Source organism: Stegodyphus dumicola, chromosome 3 (genome assembly GCF_044657685.1).
Source record: "Stegodyphus dumicola isolate Sdum_Otavi_A_Nest chromosome 3, ASM4465768v1".
NCBI classification, from domain to species: domain Eukaryota; kingdom Metazoa; phylum Arthropoda; class Arachnida; order Araneae; family Eresidae; genus Stegodyphus; species Stegodyphus dumicola.
The window spans coordinates 250,361,262-250,388,431 of NC_140770.1; the positions used below are offsets into that span (position 1 = coordinate 250,361,262).

At 32.8% G+C, this 27,170-nt stretch overlaps 1 protein-coding gene across 9 annotated transcripts in view; it reads right to left on the minus strand.

Moving 5' to 3' along the window:
- Nucleotides 1-27,170, minus strand: part of LOC118188210 (mitochondrial glutathione transporter SLC25A40-like) — a 92,064-nt gene that overhangs the window by 19,589 nt on the left and 45,305 nt on the right. For 8 of the 9 annotated variants that reach the window (XR_004758072.2, XR_015040436.1, XR_015040435.1 and 5 more), the window contains 4 exons: nucleotides 25,575-25,673; nucleotides 15,900-15,991; nucleotides 8,447-8,528; nucleotides 1,914-1,988 (listed from right to left, as the gene is read on the minus strand). Coding sequence is in view for 5 of the 9 variants with exons in the window: in XM_035358589.2 (XP_035214480.1) it covers nucleotides 1,914-1,988; nucleotides 8,447-8,528; nucleotides 15,900-15,991; nucleotides 25,575-25,673 (348 nt within the window). In the remaining 4 variants the exon portion in view is untranslated. The remainder of the gene's footprint in view (nucleotides 1-1,913; nucleotides 1,989-8,446; nucleotides 8,529-15,899; nucleotides 15,992-25,574; nucleotides 25,674-27,170) is intronic. The other variant, XM_035358592.2, reaches the window with a different exon arrangement.

A 27,170-nucleotide genomic window follows, 5' to 3' on the forward strand; every position in this document is an offset into this window, starting at 1 on the left:
TTTAATAAAGAGCGCATCCCGTTTTTTCCCTATTTAACCACTGAAATAAATTATATACAGTATTAGACGTTTAGTTTATGTTTTGGCCAACAGATATCGTTAGTTGTCCACTAAATTGCGGCGTTAAAAGGCACGTGGTATTACCGTTCAAACTCCACATTTTGCCTCTTTTTTCTTACAGAAATTGCTGCTAGAAAACATTTAGCGATTATCTTGAATATTTAATTAAATTATTGAATTATTAATTAGATTTATTGATTAGATTAATAATTAGATTGATCATTAATTAGATTTAATGAATCTGGTGCAAAGACTGAAGTTGGACTTTGCCTTGAACCCTGTTTTGAACTCTATCATGCTAAACTGGATTTCTAATGTATTTTTTCCCTCAGTGCTTTATATTTTCTTAAATGTTATACATTTTACTTTTTTATATTATGCAATAAATAGAAAATAACTGTAATCTGACTGAAATTTACTTAAAAAACTTTTTTTTTTCCTGGCAACTTGGTTTCTCATGATAAAAATCTATATAAAAAAATATTTTCTAGAAAGGAAAAATGCATTTTTCAATTCTCCAATATATATATAGATTTAAAATATGAAAAAAAAATACACAATTTTTGAAGTGATTTCGGTCCATAAATTGAGCAGTCAGAGGGTTAATCATGGAATTTGTTTTTAATTTGGCTAATTAAAAAAAAAAAGCTGGGACGCATCAGTTTAGTAGCAGATTCTTCCGCCCCCCTCCCCAAGAGCAAAAATGTTTCCTACATATGGACAAAGTGATTCTGAGGTAAAACATAATAATTTTCAATTGGATATCCTATAGTTAATGTTTTTCAGCTGATTTTTGTTATTTTCTAACAATTCCATACTAGAAAAATCCTGAGTAGTGAAGGAAGATTTTATTTATAAAATTACATTAATAATTAATGTACAAATTACTGTATGGATATATTTAATCATGCACTATATATATTGATGTAAAACAAAATGTTTAAGAGAAAATTAAGACAATTCAGATCAAATAAAAGTTAATAAGTGATATTACTGAAAATCACTACAAGTAAGAAGAGAGAATTTATACAGTTCATGTTTAATTAATTCAATAAATTTCATTTGTTGCCTGAAAACCATTTCCTTAGTAACGTTAAAAATTAAAAATCAAGAGATTTGGTGATCTACTGAGAGATGCGATGAAAAACTGGGAGTGAAAGGTGGCAGTTATGTAACACTAAAAACATTGCAATTTAAATTCTGTCGATGGTTAGACAATTGTTTGAAGAGTTGGGTTTCCAAAACAAAAATTAAAGAAAAGATATAGATATGGTTAATCTGTATTCTTGCTTTGTTTGGTATTTTTATACAGATTATGCAAAATCTGTTGCCTCATTCCCAAAAAATTTTCAAATGCTATTCTGTTAAATTTTAGCACGTTCTTTACGTACAGTGATTCTCAGTTTGCTTCACCTTCAGGAACGGAGTTTTGGTTGTTTATGGAAGATAAATGTGCATGCAATTTATCTGCCTAAGCATGCATCTCTTTTAATATATTTTTTTTTTCTATTTATGTTAATGAACAGTAGGAAACCTCACATAACCATTTTGTTTCTAGAGAGCAAATCTCAGAACTAAACTATTAATCTTCACTTATTCAATTATTTTATTTCAAGTGCTCTCCTTTTCTTCACATTCTACACAAACAGATACAAAGAATATATTAAGAATTGATAAAGCTTTCAAATGTTTTAATGTGGCAAGCTCCTCTGAGTTCTGTTTCTGTGATATTATTCAGATCCTATTAATAAATCATCATTTTCTTCTATTAAAATAATCATGCAACTAAAGCATTAAAATAAATTTGTCATAATGTTTATTTATCAAAGGATGTTTAAACAATCATTTGATACCTGCTAAGAGTGATTTTGTTTTCCCTTGTCTATATAGGGTCATAATCAGTGAAAAGGTGCTAGTCTTTACAGCTTCTGAAAAAGGAAGCAGAATGAATTACTACAGAAATTAAAAGTATAAATTTGCAGTAAATTTATAAAATGCATGAGAAGCAGTAAAGCAAATAGATTATAAACCAAAGTTTTAAATGTAAAATCAGAAAATGAAACATTTTTACAATTATCATGCTTCGTGTAAAAATTCTGGCACATATTTTTACCTAAATTAATTTCACATAAAACTCTTGAAGAAAAAAAGAGAAATATCTATTCACCTTTTCATTCCTAACACTTACAACACTCAGGATGGATCAGCATAATGGATACTAAATACCTTATCTACTGTGATAGTAGCAAGTGCATGTTTGAACATGTTAAAAAAAATATATATACTTTTGTCAGTGTAATCATAAAACTGTTGCAGGAATTAAATACTAACGCTTTGCTTATAAATGCCACACTAGATTACCTAGAATGATTAAATTATTCAGGCTCATTATATCATTATGACTAAGAAAAACAGACATATTTTATTTCATTTTTCCACATTGAAAAGACTTTGTTTTAAATTCATGTATGTGTTCTTCCCTTCTCGAAAAGTATGAAGATTTGAGATGGCAGTGAAATAAATATCCTCCAACAGACAGTATCAGGTTCGATTCATCATTAGTATTCAACATTTAGTTTTGATTTTTATAACTTTTTTAAAACAAAAAGATGTTTCCATACTTTAGAACAACTTATGCCATACCCTGCTTGGTGATATTTTACTTTAAACATAAAATATATCAATCACATTACTCAGTGGACTAATCACGCTTTAAATGCAAAGCAAATTTTATACTTAGCCTAGAGATAAATTTAATAAACAAGTTTTGATTAATGGATTTATTTTATTGCAAGCCACTTAAATACAGGATAAGTCAAAATCAATGCCCCAATTTCATAGGCATACTACACAAAATGTACTAATAAATGTATTCATTAATAATGTACATATATGCAGAGGTAATATAAGCAAGTTTTGAATAGTTGCCAATAGATGGCGCTGAAAGTCCAATCATCATCAGCGCATCTGTGAAAATAAAACGGGCAGAAAAAAAAATGCCTTCATAAAATGGCAACGCAACAGTAAATAGCATTTTGTGTGCTTGAGTTCCATGTTAGCAAGGCTATTGTCACTGTTCAGCGCCACTTCTGAACAAAATACAGATAGCACCGGATCATAAGGCAGCCCGTTGTTGGTATGCAAAATTTCATGAGACAGGTTGCATTTGTAAAGGAAAATCAACAGGTCTCCCTTCAGTAGGAGAATTAAGTAGGAGAGTTGAGAGTATTGAAGCTGGCTATGCGAGAAGCCCTCAGAAATGGACAAATCAAGCTGGACGAGAACTGACAGTAGCCCAGACAGCTGTGTGGAGAGCTTTTAGGAGACATTTGCAAATGAAACCGTACCATTTGCAGCTGGTGCAACATCTAAAATCCCATGTCAGTTATCTTTCTGTGAGACACTTCTGACGGACATGGAGGATGATGAATTTTCAAAAAAGTTAGTATTTAGTGCTGAATCAACTTTTCACATTTCTGGATCAGTAAATAAACATAACATGAGAATTTGAGGTACTGAATCTCCACATGCACCAATGCAATACCAGTGTGATTCCCTTAAGGTTAATGTGTTTTGTGCAATATCCCATGAAAGTATCTACAGTCCGTTCTTTTTTTTCTGAAATCACTGAGATGGGAGTAGTGTACCTCAAATAAGCTCAAATTAGGGCTTGTGTCACAACTACAAGAGGACATGCCAAAAGTCCAAAGCAAATATAGAAACGCAAATAGCAAATATACCACTTAACACATCTCATAGATCTTGCAATCTATGTTACGCCTTTCAAACTTATGCCGAGCCCCAAGCAGTCACAATAGTCAGAAGTTCGGACATAGTAAATCCACAGCCACCATAAAACTAGATGCATAAAATGTGGTGAATGTAATGAAACTCCTAACTGCAAAAAAATAAATAAATACATAAATAAATAAATCCCATTGCCAACTGGGTGTGTAAATTGTGGCGAAGTTCAAGAAATTCTTAGCTGCAGAAAAAAGAAAACCACTTGGAAAATGCTGTCTGTGCAGAAGTCCACAAGTCACTTCATACAGACAGAAAAATACCCCCAAAACATATTGTTGCGTGTATACGGGTTCGTTACAAAATGAATGCACAAGTCCGATGAAAAATGAACAAAAATTTATTATTATCACAACAAATATGCTTAAATTTCCTAAAATATTCGTGCAGTATTACAATATCTCACAGTAGTTATCTTTTAACTACTCAAACGTTCAAGAGAACTTAATTCAAAACAGCTAAAGAAAGCTAATCCACGAATTCGCTACAGTCAATATGAGTAGTTTTCTAAACAACAACAAACTAAGCAACTACTATGAACTGAGAGGTTTTCCTCCTTTCATAAGATTTTAAAAATCGCGCGCCAGAATTTTCTAGTACTTTCTCGAAATCAAAAAGAGATATTTATTAAATACTAGCTGTACCCGCCCGGCGTTGCCCGTGCATTTAGAAAATGAATAGCGCAGGAATAGTAGTGTAGGACATGTAGACTGTCTCTCTCTCTTCCCCCCCCCACAAGCTACAAAAAAGAAATGAATTGTAATTAATCGATTTAATGTATCGTCAAAACAGCAAACTAACGCTAGAATAAAGAAATCAATTGTTACAATCGAACGTTATTTGAAAACAAATAATAATATCAGTGAGTCAAAAAAACCGTGATTAATTAATTATAAATAATTTTTTTTAAATTTTTCTAATTCAAAAATCGAAAATCGGGCTTCGAGGTCTGGTGGCCAGCCCCTTTGTGCTTCCGTATAAAAAATTCCTGGTCCCTGCGTGCGATAGATATGGCTGGAGAGCTCGGTCAGACAGACACATTACACTTGCTTTTATTTTTTTTAAAATTTTTCTAATTCAAAAATCGAAAATCGGGCTTCGAGGTCTGGTGGCCAGCCCCTTTGTGCTTCCGTATAAAAAATTCCAGGTCCCTGCGTGCGATAGATTTGGCTGGAGAGCTCGGTCAGACAGACAGACAGACACATTACACTTGCTTTTATTATTATAGATAGATTACATGCACGAGCTCTTGTATTTTCAATTTTCCGGCTTAGCTTTCTTTTAATATTTGTCACGCGCTGCACTGGGCGGAAAATAAAACCATTTAATTTACAATTCTACTAACACAAGCTATTTAAATACCAAATCCGTAACACTATGAAAAGTATCCTAAGATGGAAAATTCACTACAGTGACAAAGATAACTTTCTGCCACTGCCTAATACAAAAGCAGAAATAGAAACCACCCTGAAGAGTCAAAATAAGAGCCTGACAAAAATGCTGATATTCAAACCTTTATCACTTGGATTGAAAAACTTTTTAAAGGTCAAATCACTTTTTGAAAGGTTAAAAAAAAACTCAAGAGCCATCCTGGATAAAATGTAGATTGGAATGGAGGATTTCTATCTTATTATGAACTCAGATGGCCCATAATGCCCATTGCTGAAACATCCACATCTCTGATACTACTACTACTACTACCTGTAGTTTAAATACTACATATTTTAATGCTAACAAAATTAAAGCCAGGAAACAAAACTTCAGCATTATATCAATAAACATCACAATAATACGGTGTTCATAAATGAAACACACTTATGCCTTTGAGATAGATTTTAAAATACATGGCTTTAAAATTTATCATAATGACAGAATACACAACAGAGGAGGTGGTACTCTGCTTATAAACAAAAACCACCTGAAATTATGCCTTATGAGACAGTGGGAAATATGTACATTACGCACACTGCTGGATTATATACACAGCAGAACAGGAGATCCATATCTTTTCATCTATGCATATAATCTTGCCCAGCACCAACTCATAGACTTTGACTGCATAACAAATACCAATTTTCCCTTAATCATAGTAGGGGGCATGACCTCGAACAAAACTCTTTACATGGAATGCACACACAACAAATAATCATGAAATTGTACTCCGTAATTATGCCATACATAATAGATTAAATGTGCACGCATCCGAAAATCCTACAAGACACCATTTCATGGGATCTTCCAAAATCTTAGATATTGTAACCACAAAAAATGTACTATAAATAGTGTATTTAGAAGTGGCACAAAAAATGTTATTGATCATCTGCCAGTCAAATTCATCCTGAATGGATATGAACAAACCTCGCATGATTCTAAACGCACAATTAATTGGCAAAAAATCAAGACCAATTTGAAATTCCAGATGCAAATCCAATACTCAACAATATTTCAGACGTTATAAATGAGGTATATAAAATCAACACCAAAATTAGAAATATAATCCAGGCACCCACCATAATTAAAGAAAACTGCAATTATAAATCCCTACCAGAAAGGATGAGAAAAATCAGAGACAGAAATATATTAGCCAAGCAGTGGAGAAATACAGGAAACCCAACACTAAAAATAACATTAAATTGAAAAGTCAGCGCAATTCCCAAACTATTCAGTGAATACAGATCAAGCAAATGGGAAGAATTACTTACAAACACAGAATATGAGCCTAACTTAACATGGAAAATTGCTAAAGCATTAAAAAAGCCCATACACAGTAAGAAATAGACATCTAAACACCCAAATCAGACTAGTTTATTAAAAAACAAAAGATATGCTTGAAGCCATAGCATTAGAGGAAACAAACCAAATCCCACTTTTAACCTAGAAACTGAAAAAGAAATTCAAAAATTCTGCGAGAACATAACAATTGTTACGCCATCCATTGCTCCCCGAAAGAGTATGCTCCTGTTATTCATAAAAAAGTTTAAAATAATTTATTTCTACTTTTAAATGAATGAAGTTTTCTGGGATTGTGTTTCAGAGATGTGGCAACAAGTGATTATTTTTATTGTAATTGTGTTCCATAGATATAAGTGAGTTGTGTTTCGAGTTTGTACGTTGGAGCAAAAGTAAAATATTCATTATATTTATTGTGTAGAGTTTTGATTTCCAGCCCATTCCACAAGGAGGTGAACATAACAACAATGCTTAGATGTGAATTACATTTTACCTATCTTACCTACAGAAGTAAAAATAAATAAATATTTTACAGTTAGAGAAGAAGAGGGATTGGACTTAATATCTAACAAGTAAATAAAAGAGCTTCACTAGAAGTATAAAATTTTAATATCAAATATAATTAATGCATGACTCAGAGAAAATTATTTTCCACAGTGCTGGAAGCACACAATTATCATTAATTTCCTAAAACTGGAGAAAGAACCCCGACAAGATCAGTCAGCTAGCTCGCTTCCCTGCTAAGGAAAATTTTTGAAAGGATTCTGTAAATCAAACTGATTGACTACTAAAAAAGAAGAAGTATTACTGACACAGAAAAGTAAATCTACTTATAAATGTTATGGAATTTATTGCAGAGTCATTAACAAAGAAAAACAAGGTAGTTGCCTGCTTTTTAGATACAGAAAAATCATTTGATAAGAAGTGGCATGCTGGTCTCCTCTATGACTGAAGAAGGCACTACTCCCAGTTAACTTCAAACCGGACATTCCAACTGATAATTAGAACTAGTACATTTTCCAGCAGAAAAATTACTAAAGGAGATATGCCTCAGTGCTATTTCGTCAACCCATTATTATTTAACATCCCTTATATTACATAATATTACTTTATTAAATTTTAACATTTTAATTTTAATGTAAGAAAAAAACATTTATTAACAAAATGTAATTACACTGATATAACACTTTTCTCCTTAAAACTCTGATATTAATAATTATGGAATAAATAATGCATTAGAGGAAAAAAAAAATTTTTAAACCCCAAAATGAATTAATATTAAAGTTTACTAAAAGAATGAAAAAAAAGTTTCAGCGTGACAGTGAAATATATAAATGGGCAATTTTTTTTTAATATATATATTTATAGTTTTAAATCTAAAATGTCTTAATTTTCCATCTGATCCGAATTTTCAATCATAGAAGACAGCATCAGTGCCCATTGATTCAGGTAACTAGTTTTATTTTAACATGCTTCGCCTTGCCAAGTGTTGACACTACATGGACAATGCACCCTCAGAACAGTTTTGAGGGTTCAGCCTCTTCCCCACATCTTAAAGAGCATTGACACCAATCGTCATACAGCAATGCTGGTCACCCAGATGCTACCTGCCAGTCACTCGGGCTGCTCGTCGCAGAGGGAGATTACCCAGCGTACACAGGATGCTACCGATGGATTACTAGAGCCTCTCTGCTCTAGGACCCGGCCGGCCAATAAGTCTCTTATCAGGTATAAGTGACTTACTTCAGGTAATCAGAGTTCTACTGTAATTGAATGAGCTAAGAATAGTTTTGAATTTCAAGAACTATAAAAAAAATATTTGTATTTAAAATAAATGCAGAAAAGAGCATCTTACTGTGCAAAAGCGCAGCTTCCCCAAGCTGAGCCTGACGATGTGTTTTTATTACATCAAATGGAGTAGTAAAAGCAGCAGCTACCTAGTGTTTTGAAATAAATAAGTAGTTAAAACAATAAAAGCATTTAATAAGACTTACATGTTAATATATTAATAAGATATCATTAAATGTGTGCATATGAAAAATAAACTGATTCGGTACGCAAAAAAGTAATTCAGATCCTGCTAATAAAAAAAAATCTCTTCTACCTATTATACTATGAAGCATATTATTAGATATGCTACAAACTTCTGATTATATTAAAGGTACCTTCAATTAGCGAGGTTTTACAAAATCAAATTTTGTATCTAGAAAGCTAAAACAGCAAATATACACTAAATATTTAAAATGAAAATTACAGATGACAAGTAAAAGAATCAAATTAGAGACAAAAAATAGAGCCATCTCCTAGCAAATTAGGAATGTTTGACTGAGCAAAGGAAAATTACCATAATATTTCTTGTCTGCTTGGATAATTAATAACTATGACATGAGGTTATAAGTTTTCATTACACTATGCATTAAATTAATAAAGAGTTATCTAATGCAGGTACATCTAATTTGCAATTCACAGGCCACATACGATCCAAAATAGCTTGCAGTCCAGCAAAGCCTAAACTACAATATTACTTTTATATGGTAATTTAGAGCTTCTAGAATATCCTATAAAATTCTAAATATTGTCTTAATTTTGAATGACTCTTTTCAGAACTACTGAGTGAAATCCTGAGATGAAATGGCATTCTGGATACTTTCTGATTAATGCTATTCTGCCAGAAATATGGCACAATTTTGCACCAAATGATTTGTGCAACAACTTGTGTTTGCATTTAAGAATACAATATTGTGCAACAAGCACAGAGAAAAATTCAACGACATGACAAGTTACACTTTTTGAAGACATCACCCATCTCTGCGAGAGAACGCTATGGCTTCATTTGTGTTTAAAGAAGTTACAACTCCATATTGTTTGTTCACATTCTGGTTTCAGTATCAAAATGATTACGCACCTAACAAGTGCGGTAAGTTTAATACAAATCAGGGTTTCTTAAACTTTTTTCAGTCATAACTCCCTTTTATCACTGAGATTTTTTCACGACCCCCAGGACCTCATAATATTTACAAAAAATTTGTGGGACCCCATAAGTATTGCGCAAATTCGACACACACGTGAGTGAAACTGTTAATTTTTTCACTTGCATTGTAATATACTATTGCATTTTTAGGTCATTAACTTTAATTTCTAATTTTAAGCCATAGAACAATGTTAAAATTTTAAATAAGTAACAGAAAAATGACAGCGTCACATGCAAAGCAAGAAAAATGAACATTTATATTATAAAAAGAATGCATCAAAACATTTTCGTTTTTTTCTTTGTCTGTATTGTCTTATCTTTATCTATTTTCAGATACACTGTGTAATCAATGATGATTTTACAATCTTACAATTCCTCAAATCAGGTGCCAAAAGCAGCACATAATTTTTCATCAAACATTAATACAAGTCAACAAAAATATGTGTAAATATAACTCACAATATTCAATAAAAGCAAAACATTAAAAATCTCACCAAAATGTAACTTGCATTTTTGCCTGATCAAGAGGACAGATTTTTTTTGCATTTGCTGTGCAATATGCATTACCAACAGTTTTTATTTCTTTTGATGAGTGACACTGATTTTATTCACTGTGTATATGCATGCAAAAGTCAATATTAAAAAATTAATTAATTTCATTGTATTTTTTATTTAACAAGTTGCACAACACTTAAACCTCAATATGTAAAAATTTAGGACAATTTAATGGATACCATATTTCTGTGTTTGTCCATATTATTAATAAAAAAACTGAATAATTAGAAAATATTCAGAATAATGTATAGCAACTTTTCCTTTTGATTAAAAAATACTACATAACCTATTCTGGTAGTAAATCCCTTCTAACTGGGTTAAACACATTCCTCTAAGAACCAAAAAACATCTAGCTACACACTGTTTAATATTATAATGTCTTTGCATTGTTATGCTAAGAGATAAATATCCAATGAGAAATGCAGAAGTATTTGCACTTAAAAGATGCTCACTTGAAGATGAATTGAAGATCCTCATAGTGAAAATGACTCAGTATTCATAAGCTTGAAAAATAAAGATGTTTAATTTCAACCAAAATGGTGAAATTCTCTACAAACATTACTACAGATTAAATATATCTGGTGGTAGTTGCTGAAATCGAAAACTGAAACCAGGCTTCATGTTTAAAAATGAAATGAATGCAGGATGCGTGAGTACCAGCCTTTCTATGAGTACATTGCCATTTTCTATGAAAATGTTTTATCTCATTACTGAATTCAACTAAAAGCATGAAATTCTAAATTTGAGCTTTCGTATTAAAGAGTCAAACTGATTATTAGGATTAAAATTCTTTTTTTATTTCATCTCTTGTATTAGAGTGGCAAATTTACTACATAATATTGGAATATTCCCATTTTGATATGAGCTCTTGCATTAAATTCCCAAAATAAAAAAAAATAAAAATAAATAAAAAATAAAAATAAAAATGTTATTGTGTGAACAATTCTGAGCTCTTGCATTAGAGCTTAAATCAAATCAAAAAAATTTGTTGTGTGAATTACGTTAAAGGCATTCATTTTTTATTTATCAAAGTATTCTGTTATTAAGAGGAATCTTAGCAAATTTTTACTGAATGGAAAGTGCATATTTTTATTGTATTTAATGTTTCTTTGAAATAAAATAAATTGTGTCCTATTTGAATTTCTAATTTTAAAACCAAAAATAAATACATAAACTGCTAAATTATGGCAGTTGATTTAAGTTTTGAAAATGGACTAAAAACTCTTTAAAATGAATTTTGATATGCTGCCGAAGAATTTGCCATTTCAACGATGTCTTTTCTTACCAAGGGTAGAAAACAAGATTTAATAAATGTAGCTGAAGAATTAGGTAAGGATGTACTGCTTACAAGTAAGATGTTAGAAATTTTTAAAAAATAATCACTGGAAGTCAATTTTAAAGAGGTTTGAACTGCAATATCAAGAGATATGAGATAAAGAATCGAAAGCGAATATAGTAGAATTGAGTAATAAAATCTAGTTAGTACAAATTACGTCAATGTCTGATGAAAAAAGGATGAAATGGGACTATATTCGATAAATTTAGAGAGAAGAGCTGAAATGACTCAGGTTTCTAAGATTGGGTGGCTTATCTTTTGGGTGTTTTACCTGCTGAAATTTCCAATATGTTAAACAGAGAACCATCGGAAGACGCAACTATGTACGATTATGCTAAAAATCTAATCTTAAAAAGATATAAACATAACAGCGAAAAGTTGAACCAGTGCTTTTTATCAACATCAAAAGACTGGAGAGTCTTTTGATGTTGATAAAAAGCAACATAAAAGTCCTGGAGAAATTACGCTCATGAACTTTAGAGTTTTTTTTTTTTTTTTTTTTTTTGCGTGGCTTGTGGACTTTGAAATTAAAACATTTGAGAATCTGAAAGACTTTAGATACTAAACAAATTAAATATTAGGTTTCAGAGAAAGTAAAGGAGCATTTTCTTGACAAATGAATGAAATTAAAAACTTCATATGACCTAGCAGAAAAATCACACAAATATGAGAGTATTAGGCAAAGCTTTAGGAAGGAAAATCCTAGAAAAATGGGTTTAAAACTTTAAGAAGGTCATCAAAATGGGAATAGAATGCAATAGCTATCTCAATAGATAAAATCCTAAAGAAATCTCAAAAGATTTTAATACTAAGCCTGTAATTAAGACAGAATTTATTTATAAGATTCATGAAAAGGCATTTGAAAAATGAAGAAAATCTCATTGTAACGAAAATGAATCCCACTCCCATCTCCAACCTCAGTGTGATAAACTCAACAGGAATTTGGAATGTAGCCTCAAGTGAATTTTGCTTTGACATTATGGCTCTGTGCAACAACTTAGGTAAAGTAGATGGCTATAAAATGCCTATACTTAGAAATACTGGTGCAACTTTGAACTTAATTTTCTAGAAGTAGAACTTTCCATGAGTCAAATAACATGGATACGAACATCTGTAGAACATCCAGCATGCTTACCTTTAGCAGAGGTAGAGCATGAATTTCATTTTGCAAACAAACAATAAAGGCTGCAGTCTTAAGTAATTCATTAGATCAAGGATGGTACCGCTGCTCAATTGGTATAGTGCTCAATTGGTATAGCTGCTCAATTGGTATAGTGGTTACTGACTGCTATTCCAAAGGGCCCGAGTTCGAATCCTGGAGAAGGCATGGATGCTTGTAAATGTGTAGTGTCAGTGCGGCACTCTAAATATGCGACAAGCCGAAAGCCCTCTAGTGTGGTTTGGTAGAAAGGGAGAGAAGTGGAAGACACTCGGACCCATTCTCCCGAGGTACTCTCCACCGAAATTGGGGGCGGAACGCGGCCAAATCGCACTGTCACTTGTTAGGTGCTCAAGGCTGTTACTAACGGCAATCGTAATCTGACGCTCCTTGCCACAAGGATTTTTATGGGCTTGGGCTGATACATCAGACATGTACGCATAAGCAACAACAACAAGGATGGTACCTTTTAGTTACCAAAACAGCTGCATTATTTGAAGAAGCATGACAAGATTAAGTAGTACAAACTCATAAGATAAAATGCCGTTCAAACTTGTACTCAACAGTGACTTCTGGAAGAAGTGGAAAATCTAAACTTGATAGATGAGTTAACAACTGAACGTTTCCATATTTTGATTCTATGAATCACATTATGCCAAAGTGCCAAGTTTTGTAAAAATCACACGAGTAGTTTTAAAAAAATTAGCTCTCAAGATTTTAGCTCCTCAATGTTAATTGAATTTAGTACATATTTATTATTATCTCTTTTTTTATTAAATTTACTTGATTCCTTTTTTCACAGTTTGAAATTTAGGTTCGATCCAAATAAAATTCCAACTATTTTTTTCATTTGTTTTGAAAATTTATATTTTTTAGAAATTTTTAATTTTTGAATTATAACATATCAAATTTTTACCATGATCTTAAAGTAGATGTATTTCTAGGCATACCTATAAAAAATTAAGAGCGTTTTATACAAAATTTCCAAAGACATACATGAATTTATATATTGGTGCATTTTGAAATTTGGCATATTTGTTATAAACAATAATAATGCCAAATGTGCTTTATACATTTTGTTAAAATTATTTGAAAGCATGAAAAATGCACCTTTTTATCTGCCCTTGCAGAAAAAAGAGGGGGAAGGAAAATGGGTTTCTGTAAATTTAAGAATTTCACCAAATGAGTTATTCTTGGTGCAAACTGAAAAAAAGTGGAGATTCTCAGTAAGTTTCTCCCCATGTTTTATGAAATTTAATATTTGGGCATAATTTGAGTCATAGAATCCAATTTCAAGAACGGGAAAAAATCGGCATGTAATTTCAGAAGTCTAATTTTGTGTCAAAATACCTATGTTAGAACAACACAAATCTAATATATAGCCTAAGTTGTGCTTTCAAGGCATAATCAACAGAAGTTGAATTTCGTGAATCGGCCCATTAGAATGGGAGATATAGAACTGTCAATTTTTTTCCTGCAAGGTTACATAAATAAATTATTACAAATCTGTCTCAATGTATTTTGTTACTTTTTTTTGGGGGGGGGGTCATGCAAACTGACAATCTTCATTTGAAATTTTCAATAAACAAAACAACATTTCCAGTTATGCTGCATGCTTAACTTTATAAAAGGAGTGTAAATCAAACTCTTAAATGCACTATTCTTTTGACAACTAACCTAAATCCTTCAGAAAAGCAGACTTTTTAACATCTGCTCAAAGTTTGGATATATATAAGGGGTGTTCAAGTCAAAAGGTATGAAAGGTATCAAATAAACTGGCTGAAACTTGAATACGCCACTTTGGCATAACTTAATGAGACATCTAAAGACATGAAAGTAGAGGCCGGCGTGGTTGTATGCATATGCGGTTGCCCACACATGGCACAGGAGTGAAGCATACAGTTCTGTTTTTCATCCAACTGATGTGGCAGGGAGTATGAGGACATCATAGTGTTCACATAGCAAAATTCGACCACTGAGAAGCAATGAGGTGTTATCAGATTTCTAACTGTGGGATGGGTTAGACCGCCCGATATTTACCACTGGATGATGGCTGTATATGGGGCAGACTGTGTGTCTGACAAAACAGTGCAAAAGTAGAGTGCTAGTTTTCATGAAGGCCTCGAGTGCCTGAGAAATGGCCCAAGATCAGGCTAGGCAAACACGGTAATCACTTCTGAAGTCATCAACAATGTGAATGACCTGGTGAGAAGTGACATCTCAAAGGAACGAGCTTCAACTCAGATGATGAACCAAAATACTCAGTGGAGGACTGGTTCCTGTCACAGCTACAGGAAGAAGAGGGTATACTTTGGCTTGTGAAACAGTGTGATAGTTGTGTTTAGGCCTCTGATGATTACTTGTGAATGTGAATAAAGACTTTAATATATCCATAATGTCATTTTGTAACTTTTCATTTGAATGCCCCTAATATATATATAGTATACATATTTCTTTTCTTCTCAAATATATACATATATATATATATATATATATATATATATGAATCTATATGTTTATAAGATAAAGAAACATACAATAGAAATGAAATATATTTCTAGAATTTTCGGTATTTCTCTTCAAAAAAATTCCTTTTTAAATTAATCATAAGATCAGACTAAAATATATTCCACATACGATAATGTTTACACAAAGTTTGAAAAGTTATAATCCTTATCATCAGTTTTTACAAAATGGACTGGTTACAATAAATTATTAAGGAAAATATTGATTCAAAAGGGAATTTTACAAAAGGAAAAAAACATGTTGTAGAGATATTAGGTTATTTCGAAGAAGGAGATGCGAAAAATGAGCAAAGCCCTCGCTGGGACTCGAACCACAGACCTCTCGAATACGCATCAAGCGTGCTAACCACTACACCACGAAGGCATGCTCAGAAGGTGGGAGAAATAGGCTAAGAAGGCTTATAATGTAAAATCATGCAATTAGATATACACTTCCTATCTTATTCCTCTTTCAAGTCTCTCCCTTTTTGTATTTTCACTTTAAGCTTTTCAAAACTTATTAAGCTTAACATTTCATCAGGAAATTATTTACTTCAGTTCTTTTCATTTGCTAGCACCTTTATGCCAATGACTTAAAATGTTTAAAAAAGATTTTGAAAGCAGTTTTCAGTGAAATCACACACATCAGAGTGTGGATATATATTAACTTTTTTAGATTACAAAAATAAAACTTTCAGTTGAGCTCCATAATTAAAAAATTGAAATTTGCTTCATAGTAATTTAAAAAAGGATATTTTACATTGTTATTTAATAAATACTTACAGTTCCAGAAAGTGCTCCAAATACAAATGAATGCGTGAAACTAGGCTCTGGTTTCAATAACTTCAGGTGCTCATATATTGACCAATATATAGCTGAAATTTAAAATAAATAAATAAATAAATAAATAAAATGAAAATGAAAAATAAATAAAAAATAAATCAGCTGTCAGATTTTAAAGAAAAATTATATATAAGAACTTGCATTTTTTTTTTTTTTTTTTTTTTAATAAAGTCACTAGTCATGGTTGCTTTGCTTTCATTGGGTATAGAACCAGAGAGATCAAATTCCATACCTTGATTGCTAAGTTGTTCATGACAAAAACAACCGTCCTTGATGCGAGAAATTTTGGCAGCATCTTTTAAACAAGGTAAGCATAGTGTCTCAAATACTCTCCCAATACCTTAACTTGATAGAAAGCCCATACAATGGCATGAGTGAGCTCGTGAGTATAATCAAAAGACCCCAGTCTGTTGGTATGTGTGTCGCCACTAGGTTGTGGGGTGAAAGAGTTCAGCATGGCTGCATTAGTCTGCAATTAATGTTGCTGCAACACAGCTGGTTATCTGTATGACAAGAGCAGCAGCAAAGCAACCATTCACTTCCTAGAGTCAGCAATGTAGTAGTACTGCTGCACATATTTTATGCTAGCTGTTTTTTAAACCTGGCCAGTCTTATGACAATAGCTGTAAAGATTGCTGTTCATGGCTACTTTGCTCTGACTGGGTATAGAACTCAGGATGATGAGTTCTGTAGCTTAATCGCTAAATTTATCATGTCAGAAACAGCTGTTCCTGATCCAAGCACTTTATACAGTATCTTTCCCGCACAAGCTCAGCACCTAACCCTAAGAAACAATTTATATTTACAGAAAACAAAATAGCCAACACAAAAATGAAACCACCACAGATAATCTAGTTATAACACTTCCAAAATTATCAACTCAAGTCTTTAACTCAAGGATTCATAATGCACTTATGTATTATAAGCATATTTCAACATACTTGAGCACATTTATAAAACCTGTACCAAACAAACAAAGTAAGTTTCTGTATATTGGTAAACACATGAAAACTAATATTTCAGATGCTTTGATAAAACAAGAAAATATGAATCAAAATCAAGTCAATGGTTACTTCTCAAATTCCAGGTATAATGGACATTCCAAGTTCCAGACACAATGGGCTAAATATTTTCCACAAATAAGATGGATAAGCAGCATTCAAGAAAAACCAGTGTTTCAGACAATGCTGTCAGAATGTCTAAGGTTGCACTTCCCTAACTTCTGACTAGCACAACCTTTTCAAAATCAACTCCTCTAGTGGAACACTTTAGGCCCAGCCCATGCTTTGCAAGTTAAACTTAACAAGTTAAGCTTTGCAAGTTAAAGCTTAACACTTTCGCTGCTGGTCATTCGAGATTGCACTGACAGTTAATGTTGTGTCATAAAAATATATTGTTCCCATATGCCAAGAAATGTGATTTAAAAGAGGTAATAAAAGATTATTATTTGTACCACATTGATTACTAATCCTTTAAGCAAGAACTGTATGACTATGCACCAACACCTTATCAGTGTAATATTTAATAATTTGTAAATGGTAACATTTAATATTTAGTAACCTGTAATTGGCAATACTTTGGATACAGATTTGAAAATAGAACTATGCTGGTATTGCAGTTCTCTGTGATTATACATTCTAAGATTGTAAATAAATAGTTTCTAAAAGCTAAAATTGTACCCTCATAATTTTATATGGTGTCAGGAGTGTTTTGCTTTCAAAATGGAAAGTTTAAAACCAACAGAGCCGATGAATTTTGATGAAAATATAGCTTCGAATTGGCAGAGATGGCTGCAATCATTTGAAATATATGAAGTAGCTAGTGGATTACATAATAAAGAAGAGAAGGTAAGAGTTAATACTTTTCTTGTAATAGGAATTCGTGGTCTTGAAATATATAATACATTTCCTATAGAAGAGGGTAAAGAAATTAAATTAAGTGAAATTAAAACAAAATTTATGGAATACTGTATTCATAAGAAAAATATTACATATGAAAGACATTTATTCTTTACTAGAAATCAAACCGCATCGGAAACCATAGATGAATACGTAACTGACTTTCAAAATAAAGCTAGAACATGCAAGTTTGCACAATTAACGGATAGTTTAATAAAGGATAAAATTGTTTGTGGTATTAATGATGATGTAGTGAGAGCAAGATTGTTACATGAAACAGAATTAACATTAGAAAAAGCTCTTGATGTATGCAGATCTGCTGAAATAAGTGCACATCAAATGAAAATCATAAAAGATGAGGAAACTGCTGTAAACTTAGTGAAAAAGAAACTAAGTAAGCATAATAAGAATATCTACAAAGAGGTAAATACCGATAAACAAAAGACAAAAGTTTGTTCTAAATGTGGAACATCTCATGAGTATTGAATGTGTCCAGCATATGGAAAAATCTGTCATAAATGTAAAAAGGCAAATCATTTCGCGAATCAGTGTAAAAGCTATATCATACAAAATGAAGCAGTCAAGGTAAACAAAAAAGATAGACAAATTAAATTAATAAATCATGACTCTGAGGAAGAGTTAGAATTTTATGTTGGCACATTAAATCTTAATTCAGATAACAAAGAAGAGAAATGGACTGTTGACGTTGATGTAAATAAAAGTACACTAAATTTGCAGTTAGATACTGGAGCAATGTGCAATGTTATTTCTAAAAGCAAAGTGAAATTGCTAAATGTTCCGATACAGAAGTCTGAAATTAAAAGATTAGTTACATTCTCTGGGAATAAAATGGATACTTTAGGAAAAGTAGTACTTAACTGCCAATACGAAAAAAATAATTATGTTGTGGAATTCCAAGTTATTGACAAAGAAGTACCTTCTATATTAGGATTAAAATCCTGTTTGCAACTAGGTTTGATTCAGAAAGTAATGTCTGTTTACACTGAAGACTTACTGGAGGAATACAAAGATGTATTTGAAGGCTTAGGTTGTTTGAATGGAGAATATAAAATCCAGTTAAAACAAGATGTAACACCAGTCATTCATCCTCCAAGAAAAATACCCATAGGTATACGTGATAAAGTTAAGAAAGAATTACAAAGAATGGAAAATTTAAATGTTATTGAGAAAGTAAGAGAACCAACTGAGTGGGTAAATTCAATGGTCGCAGTTGTCAAACCGAACAAAATAAGAATATGTTTAGATCCTAGAGATTTAAATAAAGCTATAAAACGAGAACATTATCCAATGTTAACCATTGACGAAGTTGTCACTAGAATGCCTAATGCAAAAATATTTTCTGTTTTAGATGCTAATAGTGATTTTTGGCAAATCCAGCTTGACGAAGAAAGTAGTAATTTATGTACATTCAATACACCTTTTGGCAGATACAAATTTAAAAGATTACCTTTTGGCATATGTTCAGCTCCAGAAATTTGCCAAAGAAAATTAAACCGAATAATAGAAGGTCTAGAAGGCATTGAATGTATTATAGATGATATCTTAATATGGGGATCTAATGAAAAGGAACATGAGCTACGACTTAAAAAAGTACTCCAGAGAGCACGAGAAAATAATTTGAAGTTCAATAAGGCTAAATGTAAAATAAAAGTTAATCGTGTGAATTATATAGGGCACGAGTTAAGTGAAAATGGACTAAAACCTGATTTTTCTAAAGTGGAAGCAATTGTTAAAATGCCAGAACCTACAGATGTGCCTTCGCTACAAAGATTTTTGGGAATGATTAATTATTTAGCCAAATTTATTCCTAACTTAACTACTATTACTGCACCATTAAGACAGTTACTTGAGAAAAATGTTCTCTGGCACTGGACTGAAAAGCATCAAAAAGCTTTCGAAACACTTAAAGAATTGATTGCAAAAGCACCCGTATTAAAATTCTATGATGTTAATAAGGATGTAACTCTTTCAGTAGATGCAAGTTCTGAAGAATTAGGTGCTGTTTTACTACAAGAAAACCAACCAATTGCTTATGCTTCCAGAGCTGTAACAAAAAGTCAGAAAAATTATGCTCAGATAGAAAAAGAGCTTTTAGCTATTACTTTTGGATGTTCTAAATTTCATCAATATATATATGGCAAACGTATTACAGTTGAAACTGATCATCGACCATTAGAAAGCATAACTAAGAAACCTCTTTTTAAAGCACCACAGCAATTGCAAAGAATGCTGTTAAATTTACAAAAATATGATCTAGATGTACGATACAAAAAGGGAAAAGACTTATTAATAGCAGACACTTTGAGTAGAGCATATTTGAATACAACAGAAGATAATGATGAAGATACAGAAATTTGTACACTGATTCCAGCATCTGATGACAAAATTTATTAATTGAAAAAAGAAAGTGGATGTGATGCTACACTACAGTGCTTAAAGAAATATATTCTGAGAGGCTGGCCAGAAAGGAAACATCAGGTAGAACCTCAAGTCAAAGTATTTTGGGACTACAGAGATGAGTTGACAATGGAAAATGACTTATTTTTCAAAGGAGGAAGGGTAATTATTCCTTTATCTATGCAAAAGGAAATGTTAAATTTAATTCATGAGGGTCATTTTGGTATAGAAAAATGTAAGAAAAGAGCTAGAGATGTTTTATTTTGGCCACTTATGAACAAGCAAATAAAAGATAAAATTTCAAAATGTTCTATATGTAATGAATACCAGAACAAAAACATAAGAGAGCCTATGATACCACATGAAATTCCCAATTTACTTTGGTATAAAGTTGCATCAGATTTATTTGAGATTAACAAAGATGTATATTTATTAATTGTAGATTACTGTTCCAACTTTTTTGAAATCTCCAAACTACCGGATACTTGAAGTCAGACAGTGATCAGTTACATGAAAACTCATTTTGCAAGATACGGTATACCACTGACAGTGATATCTGATAATGGACCTCAGTTTGCAAGTAAAGAATTTACAAAGAAATACCAATTTAAACATATAACAAGCAGTCCATACCATCCACAGTCGAATGGATTAGCAGAGCATTCAGTACAAACGGCGAAGAAATTCTTAAAAAGAGCTCAAGCAGATCATGCTGATCCTCATTTAGCATTGTTAGCTCATAGGAACACTCCAACTAATGAGATGCTAGGATCACCAGCTCAACGACTTATGAGTAGAAGAACAAGAACGATTCTTCCTACATCTGAAGAATTACTTAAACCTCAAGTTGTGAAAAATATAAAAGAAAAAATCAACCATGAAAGAACTAAACAGAAGTCATATTATGATCGTCATACAAAAACATCACCATCGCTAAATAAAGGAGATTGTGTTCGGGTATATCAAGATAATCGCTGGAAACCAGCAGTTGTAGAAGAAGTGCATAAGACGCCTAGATCATATATACTTAGATCAGGTGGATCAGTATTGAGAAGAAATAGAAAAGATATTAGAGAAAACAGTTCAGCTATTGAAGAGAATATCAGAGGAACAGAACAAGGAGTTAATACACAGAAAACAGATGTAAAAGGATATGATTCCAGATATTCTCAAGGGCAAAGTTTAGAAGATCAACTACCAAACTCTGCTAACTCAGAAACAAGGAACGGTGAGCTAAGAACTAGAAGTGGGAGAGTGATTAGAAACCTGGCCAGGTATTTGGACTGATTTTAGACTGTTAAAACTTTTGAACGCTTTAAAAATACGGAAGATGTAATATTTAATAATTTGTAAATGGTAACATTTAATATTTAGTAACTTGTAATTGGCAACACTTATATACAGACAGATTTGAAAATAGAACTATGCTGGTATTGCAGTTCTCTGTGATTATACATTCTAAGATTGTAAATAAATAGTTTCTAAAAGCTAAAAGTGTACCCTCATAATTTTATAATCGGCATTAAAGATAAAATTATTTCTGCAATGCTGGGCATTACGTGCTGGCATGTAGCATTTAAAAATGAATCGAGTAAAAATATACATTATTTTTGTATAAAACTATATTGCAAACATATATATATATATATATTACAAATGAATTTATTATAAGACAGTTATAATTATATTATTGCAAACTATATACACTCACTTCCAAAAGTTAAGCACAAAGATGTAAAATGCAAAAAAATCAACAAATACTGCTTTGATTGACACAGAATTCGGCAGGAAAGTAGCATACAGATTTATACATAAAACAAAAAACAATAATTATATACAGATATGAAAACAATATTTAATTTTTGTAAGTTATCAGATAATGACATACTGGAGACTTAAATAGAATTATGTATAAAGTGTAAATAAACAGCATAAAATGAAAAAAAGGACATTAATAGGGTACGTAATCCCCCCCAATCTGTATACAAACTTTACACCTTGTGACCATGAAATTAGGTGGTCGACCACTGCAGAATTAAGCAATCGTCATTCTTCTTGTAGAGCAGTTTCCAGTTCAATAAGAGTGGCTGGAGGTGGGAAACATGAAGATACAGCATGGCCGAGAACATCCCAAAGATTTTCAATGGGATTAAGGTCGGGCAAATATGCTGGCCACGCCATATGTGCAATCCCTTCACTCTCCAAGAATAATCGACGATGATTCCTGGAGTCATTGACGAGGTCAGCTCTCTGGGGACGTGCGTTATCGTCCATTAAAGCAAAAGTAGATCCATCTGCTGCAGCATACAATCTCATAATGAGTTCTAGGACTTCCTGATACTGGACAGCCATTAAAGAACCCAGTTTAAAGATGTGCAGGTCGATGTAGTATCCTAGTGAAATCCCTGCCACCATAATGCTTCTGCCTCGGAACTCGGAATGCGTGATGTTTTGGGACTGATTGCATGTTTGTTGTTCACGCCATATCCTTATACGCTTGTCATCTGGCTCCAGAGCAAATCTTGACTCATCAGTAAACATGACATTGCCCCAGTCAGACACATTTCAATTGACATGTTCCCGGCACAATTGTAATCGTGCCCCTCTTGATTGGACGAATAAAGGAACACAAACTCGAAGTACCCAGGCGTACAGTCCACTCATATGTAATCTTCGGTGTACATTAGCTGCAGATATCACCTTACCAACGGACGCTGTAACCATAGATGTCACACATGTGGAGGTCGCTCTGTGATTCTGCTTGGCTACAATAGCAATATATTGATCTTCCACGGATGTTGTAACCCTTGGGCGACCGGCTATGGGCCTTCGGACAACTGTCTGTGTGGTTCGGAATTGTTTCCATAAACACGAAATTACAGAATGATGAATGGCGAAGAAAAGCGCATCATCTGTGATTGACTGTCCTGCTTCAATGTGCCCGCAGCATGGCAGCATTCAGAATCTTCCATTCGTCTTCTGGAAGTCATAGAAACGCATATGTCTTGAAAACAAATTGTATGAAAGTTTTAAACACCTTCTATCAGCACTTATAATCAACTTCTGTAACCCTTCATAAAGCTGGCTTCTTATAAGACTGCCTTTTTTGCATATTTCTTGACATGAAAGCACGATTGGCTGTTACCTAACATATTTGCATACTTCCATCTACCTCTGCAACAAATTGCATCCTCTTCAATTCTGGTTGGCTTCAGGAAATTAGCATTATCCTCTCTGTGCTTAACTTTCAGAAGTGAGTGTATTTCAGAATCTTATTCATGCATGATCTTTCATGAAATGAAACTTTGTTTTCATTCCAAACCACACGCATTTACAACTAGTTTGTAATCTTCACTCCACACCAATAACAGCATACATATTCTAAACGTAATGCTAATTGAACTTTAAAATGAACAATGAGCTACTGCTTTTCCTGCATCAGCGTATGGCTGGCACCTGAGACATCACCCCACACTACATGCCAAAGCGTGACTGGCTCTTCAGCAATAATGCCCATCCCGTGTCAGTATGTGATCGGCAGTGAATGGGTTAATAGCATTACAGTAATAGGATAAAGGCTTACATACAGTGTTTGGGATAAATTTGACAGTTCGTTTTATTGCATGTATATATCAGTTGTCTGAAAGTATTGCTAGCATTCTCACATAGTACTTCTCTTTGGTTAATACAGCTGTGAAATCAAACAGAACTGCAACGGATGGGTGGAAGCCACCAGAATATTGGAAAAGGTTTACCTGCATCACAACGATTGCCAGCAAACAAAATTCTGCAATCCATGACAGCTAAATAGTGCTTTTTGAACACAATAAAAGCGATATGAAGTGAAAATGCAGAAGTGCAATGAAAAGCATGGCAGTAGTGCAATGATGGCATGGCTGCTAGAAGAGCTCTCAGAAGATGACCCAATTGTCGTCGGACACTGAAATTCATGACCAATTGCAAGAGACTATGCAGGAAGATCCATGGAAGGGAATCCGACCTCTGCCGGAAATGGGTTCTGAGCAATCAAACATGAAGCTGGCTTTGAACAAGGACCTTCATTATCGCTACTACAACTCTTGACTGAAAAAGCACAAGGCAACCACCTTGCCATGGCAAAGAAGCTCCTCAACAAAGTGAAACATCCGGTTGAACAAGACACACTGTGGTTTTTCTATGATAAAAAGAACTTTTTTCAAGAGCAGGTGCATAAGCACCAGGACAACCGATGGCTGTTCTGACAACCAAAATTTATCTGATGTTCTCCATATCATGCGGTCCAAATTTTCACAAACCATATTAGTGTTTAGATGTCTTTAGTGACGGTGATGTTATGCCCCCGCATGTCTTTCCACAGACCTCAGGCTAAATGCGAATGGATATGTGGAGAGCTTTTATCCACTGTTGTGAAGCCTTGGGTGGAAAGAATGGCTGCTGATGACCCTACGTATAACAACAAGATCCGCTTCCATACAGATGGAAAGACCCTGAAGTGATTGTGTGATAATTTATACGACTTCACCAGTCTTGACATCTGGCCCACCTAACTCCCTAGATTGCAATCCTAAGGATTATTATATATGGGACCTGGCGGAACAACACAAAAACCGCATTGCCTGTCACACAATGACCCAGCTTATTGACAGGATTAAGGCAAAATTTGCAGCTCTCCCTACGGACATCATAAAAGCTGCATGCTCTAGATTCAGGAACCGCATTGAGGCAGCTGGGGCCACAAAGGGTGGTTTCTTTGAGTCATTCTGCTTTTCGTATTCTTCTGATAATGTGTGATTTCCATGAGTTTAATAAAATGTGTTTTCAGGACAATATTCCCTGTTTTTTCCTATCACCCAAAATATTTATCATGAAAGTGTCAAATTTATCATGAACACCCTGTAGTAAAGGGATATAAAGTAATGAAATATCTAAACATTTGTGCAATTTCCATGAAATGAAATTATATTTTAAAATTTAGCCATAACATCTCAATATACTAATAAAGTAAAAAATTAGCCACATGTAAAAGCTTTTCTAAAGATAACAAATCAAACCAATCTGCATTACAACAGATATTTTACATCACTGCCAACAGCATCATTAAGCTCATTACATAATTTCAATTCCTGCCAGTTAATTTATTAGATGCAATTCACTTCAAACACATATTTGCTCCTTTCTTCTTATTTTGGAATTTTTATTGATTTTTATAGAAAACGATTACAATTTAATTTTACTGTTATGTAATCATAAGGCAATGTAGGCCTAAATTAAATTACCAGAAATTTATAATTTAAATTACCAGAAAAAGGTACATCTCTCAGAAGTGTTGGAACCCATCCATGCCACAGAGATATTAAACCTCTCTGCTTTACTAGCTGTACTAAACTTTTATATACATCTATAAAGACACAGAATTCAAAGTTCATTAAAGCCAAATAATAATCATAATAATGAGCAACAGTACAAATTATAATGAGCAACAGTACATTCTTCTTTTTGACATACTATTATTCATACAAAAAGTATAAATTTGCTTCATGTAAGCAATGTTTTTTCATAATACATATGGCATTAAACATGCTATTAAAAATTAAAAACATCATCAGATTTTAGAATTTCAACAAACATCCCAAATAGCATATAAATTTTTTATTATATCTCAGCAATATACTGTATGTTATAAAAACTGAGAAAGAAGATACAGCTAATCTTTCCAAAAGAACAAAAATCTCACAATATATCATATTGTTTTAATCTGGTTTATTTTTATTGCATCAACATACAAAAAATATGCATAATACAAAAATTAGTACAGTACAAAGTCCGAAATCTGGACGTTCATTATCCAGAATGATCTAAAAGCCTGACCTCAAAACCACCAACAACGTTTTATTGGTAGGCTTCAAGCATGCACATTTGATTCCCCCGCCTCCTCCTTGCATAATAGAAACAGTTGGAGAATCCTGATTCTTAATTTCACTTCAACACTAAATAAAATACCTTGTTATTGAAGAAGCAATAATTTTAGCACAAATTTGTACAATCAGTAATTTGGCTCCCTTCCTATGTATCTGCTTGGCACACATCTCAAACTGAAACATTCCAGATAGATACATCGTTGATCTGACGCCAACCTGGAGAATCATTATTTGTTATACTTTCCTTTCATCACTGCATGTTTGTCAACACATGACAACTTGAGTAATGATTCTATATAGCAATGCCTAAAGAATTTGTTTATGTTAGTAATTGAATAACAAAGGAGTACGGCAACCTTGACATTACACTTGATTTAAGTTAAATGCGCTAAAACATGTTGACGAGAAAAAATTTAACAAAAATTTCTTGCCATATGCTAAAAATAGATTTTGTTGATGATACTCATAGACCCAAAGATTACATTTAGGGCTATTTGAATTAAGAATAACTGATTTGTTATTCACATAAACCTAGAACCAGCACCAGGGCTCGTAAGGTGGCACCGGGTCGCAGAATTTACGAACCACAGAGACTTCATCAGGCAGTGAGATATCTAACGCCGGCCCTCAATAAGGCTTAAGTATATGTGGGATGTTATTTATTCAGAACAAAGAAATAAACATAAGTATAATAAATAACCAAACTAATACAATTCAAGCTTAATTGTCTCAGTGCACGATAAAAGCAAGATAAAATTTAACGGAACAACTTGTCGATAGTCTTTAAACACATGATGCACAGCCAAATATGTATAGTGAATGATATCTAAATTTGATGATGATAGCCACGCATTTTAAAGTTTTTCGGATATCGCAAAACAAAGGTTAAATTTTTCAATTAACGGATTTTGTAAAGAAATGTGGTGAAGCGGTAATAAATGAAGTTGATATAAAAGAAGTTTTTCATTGTGATGACA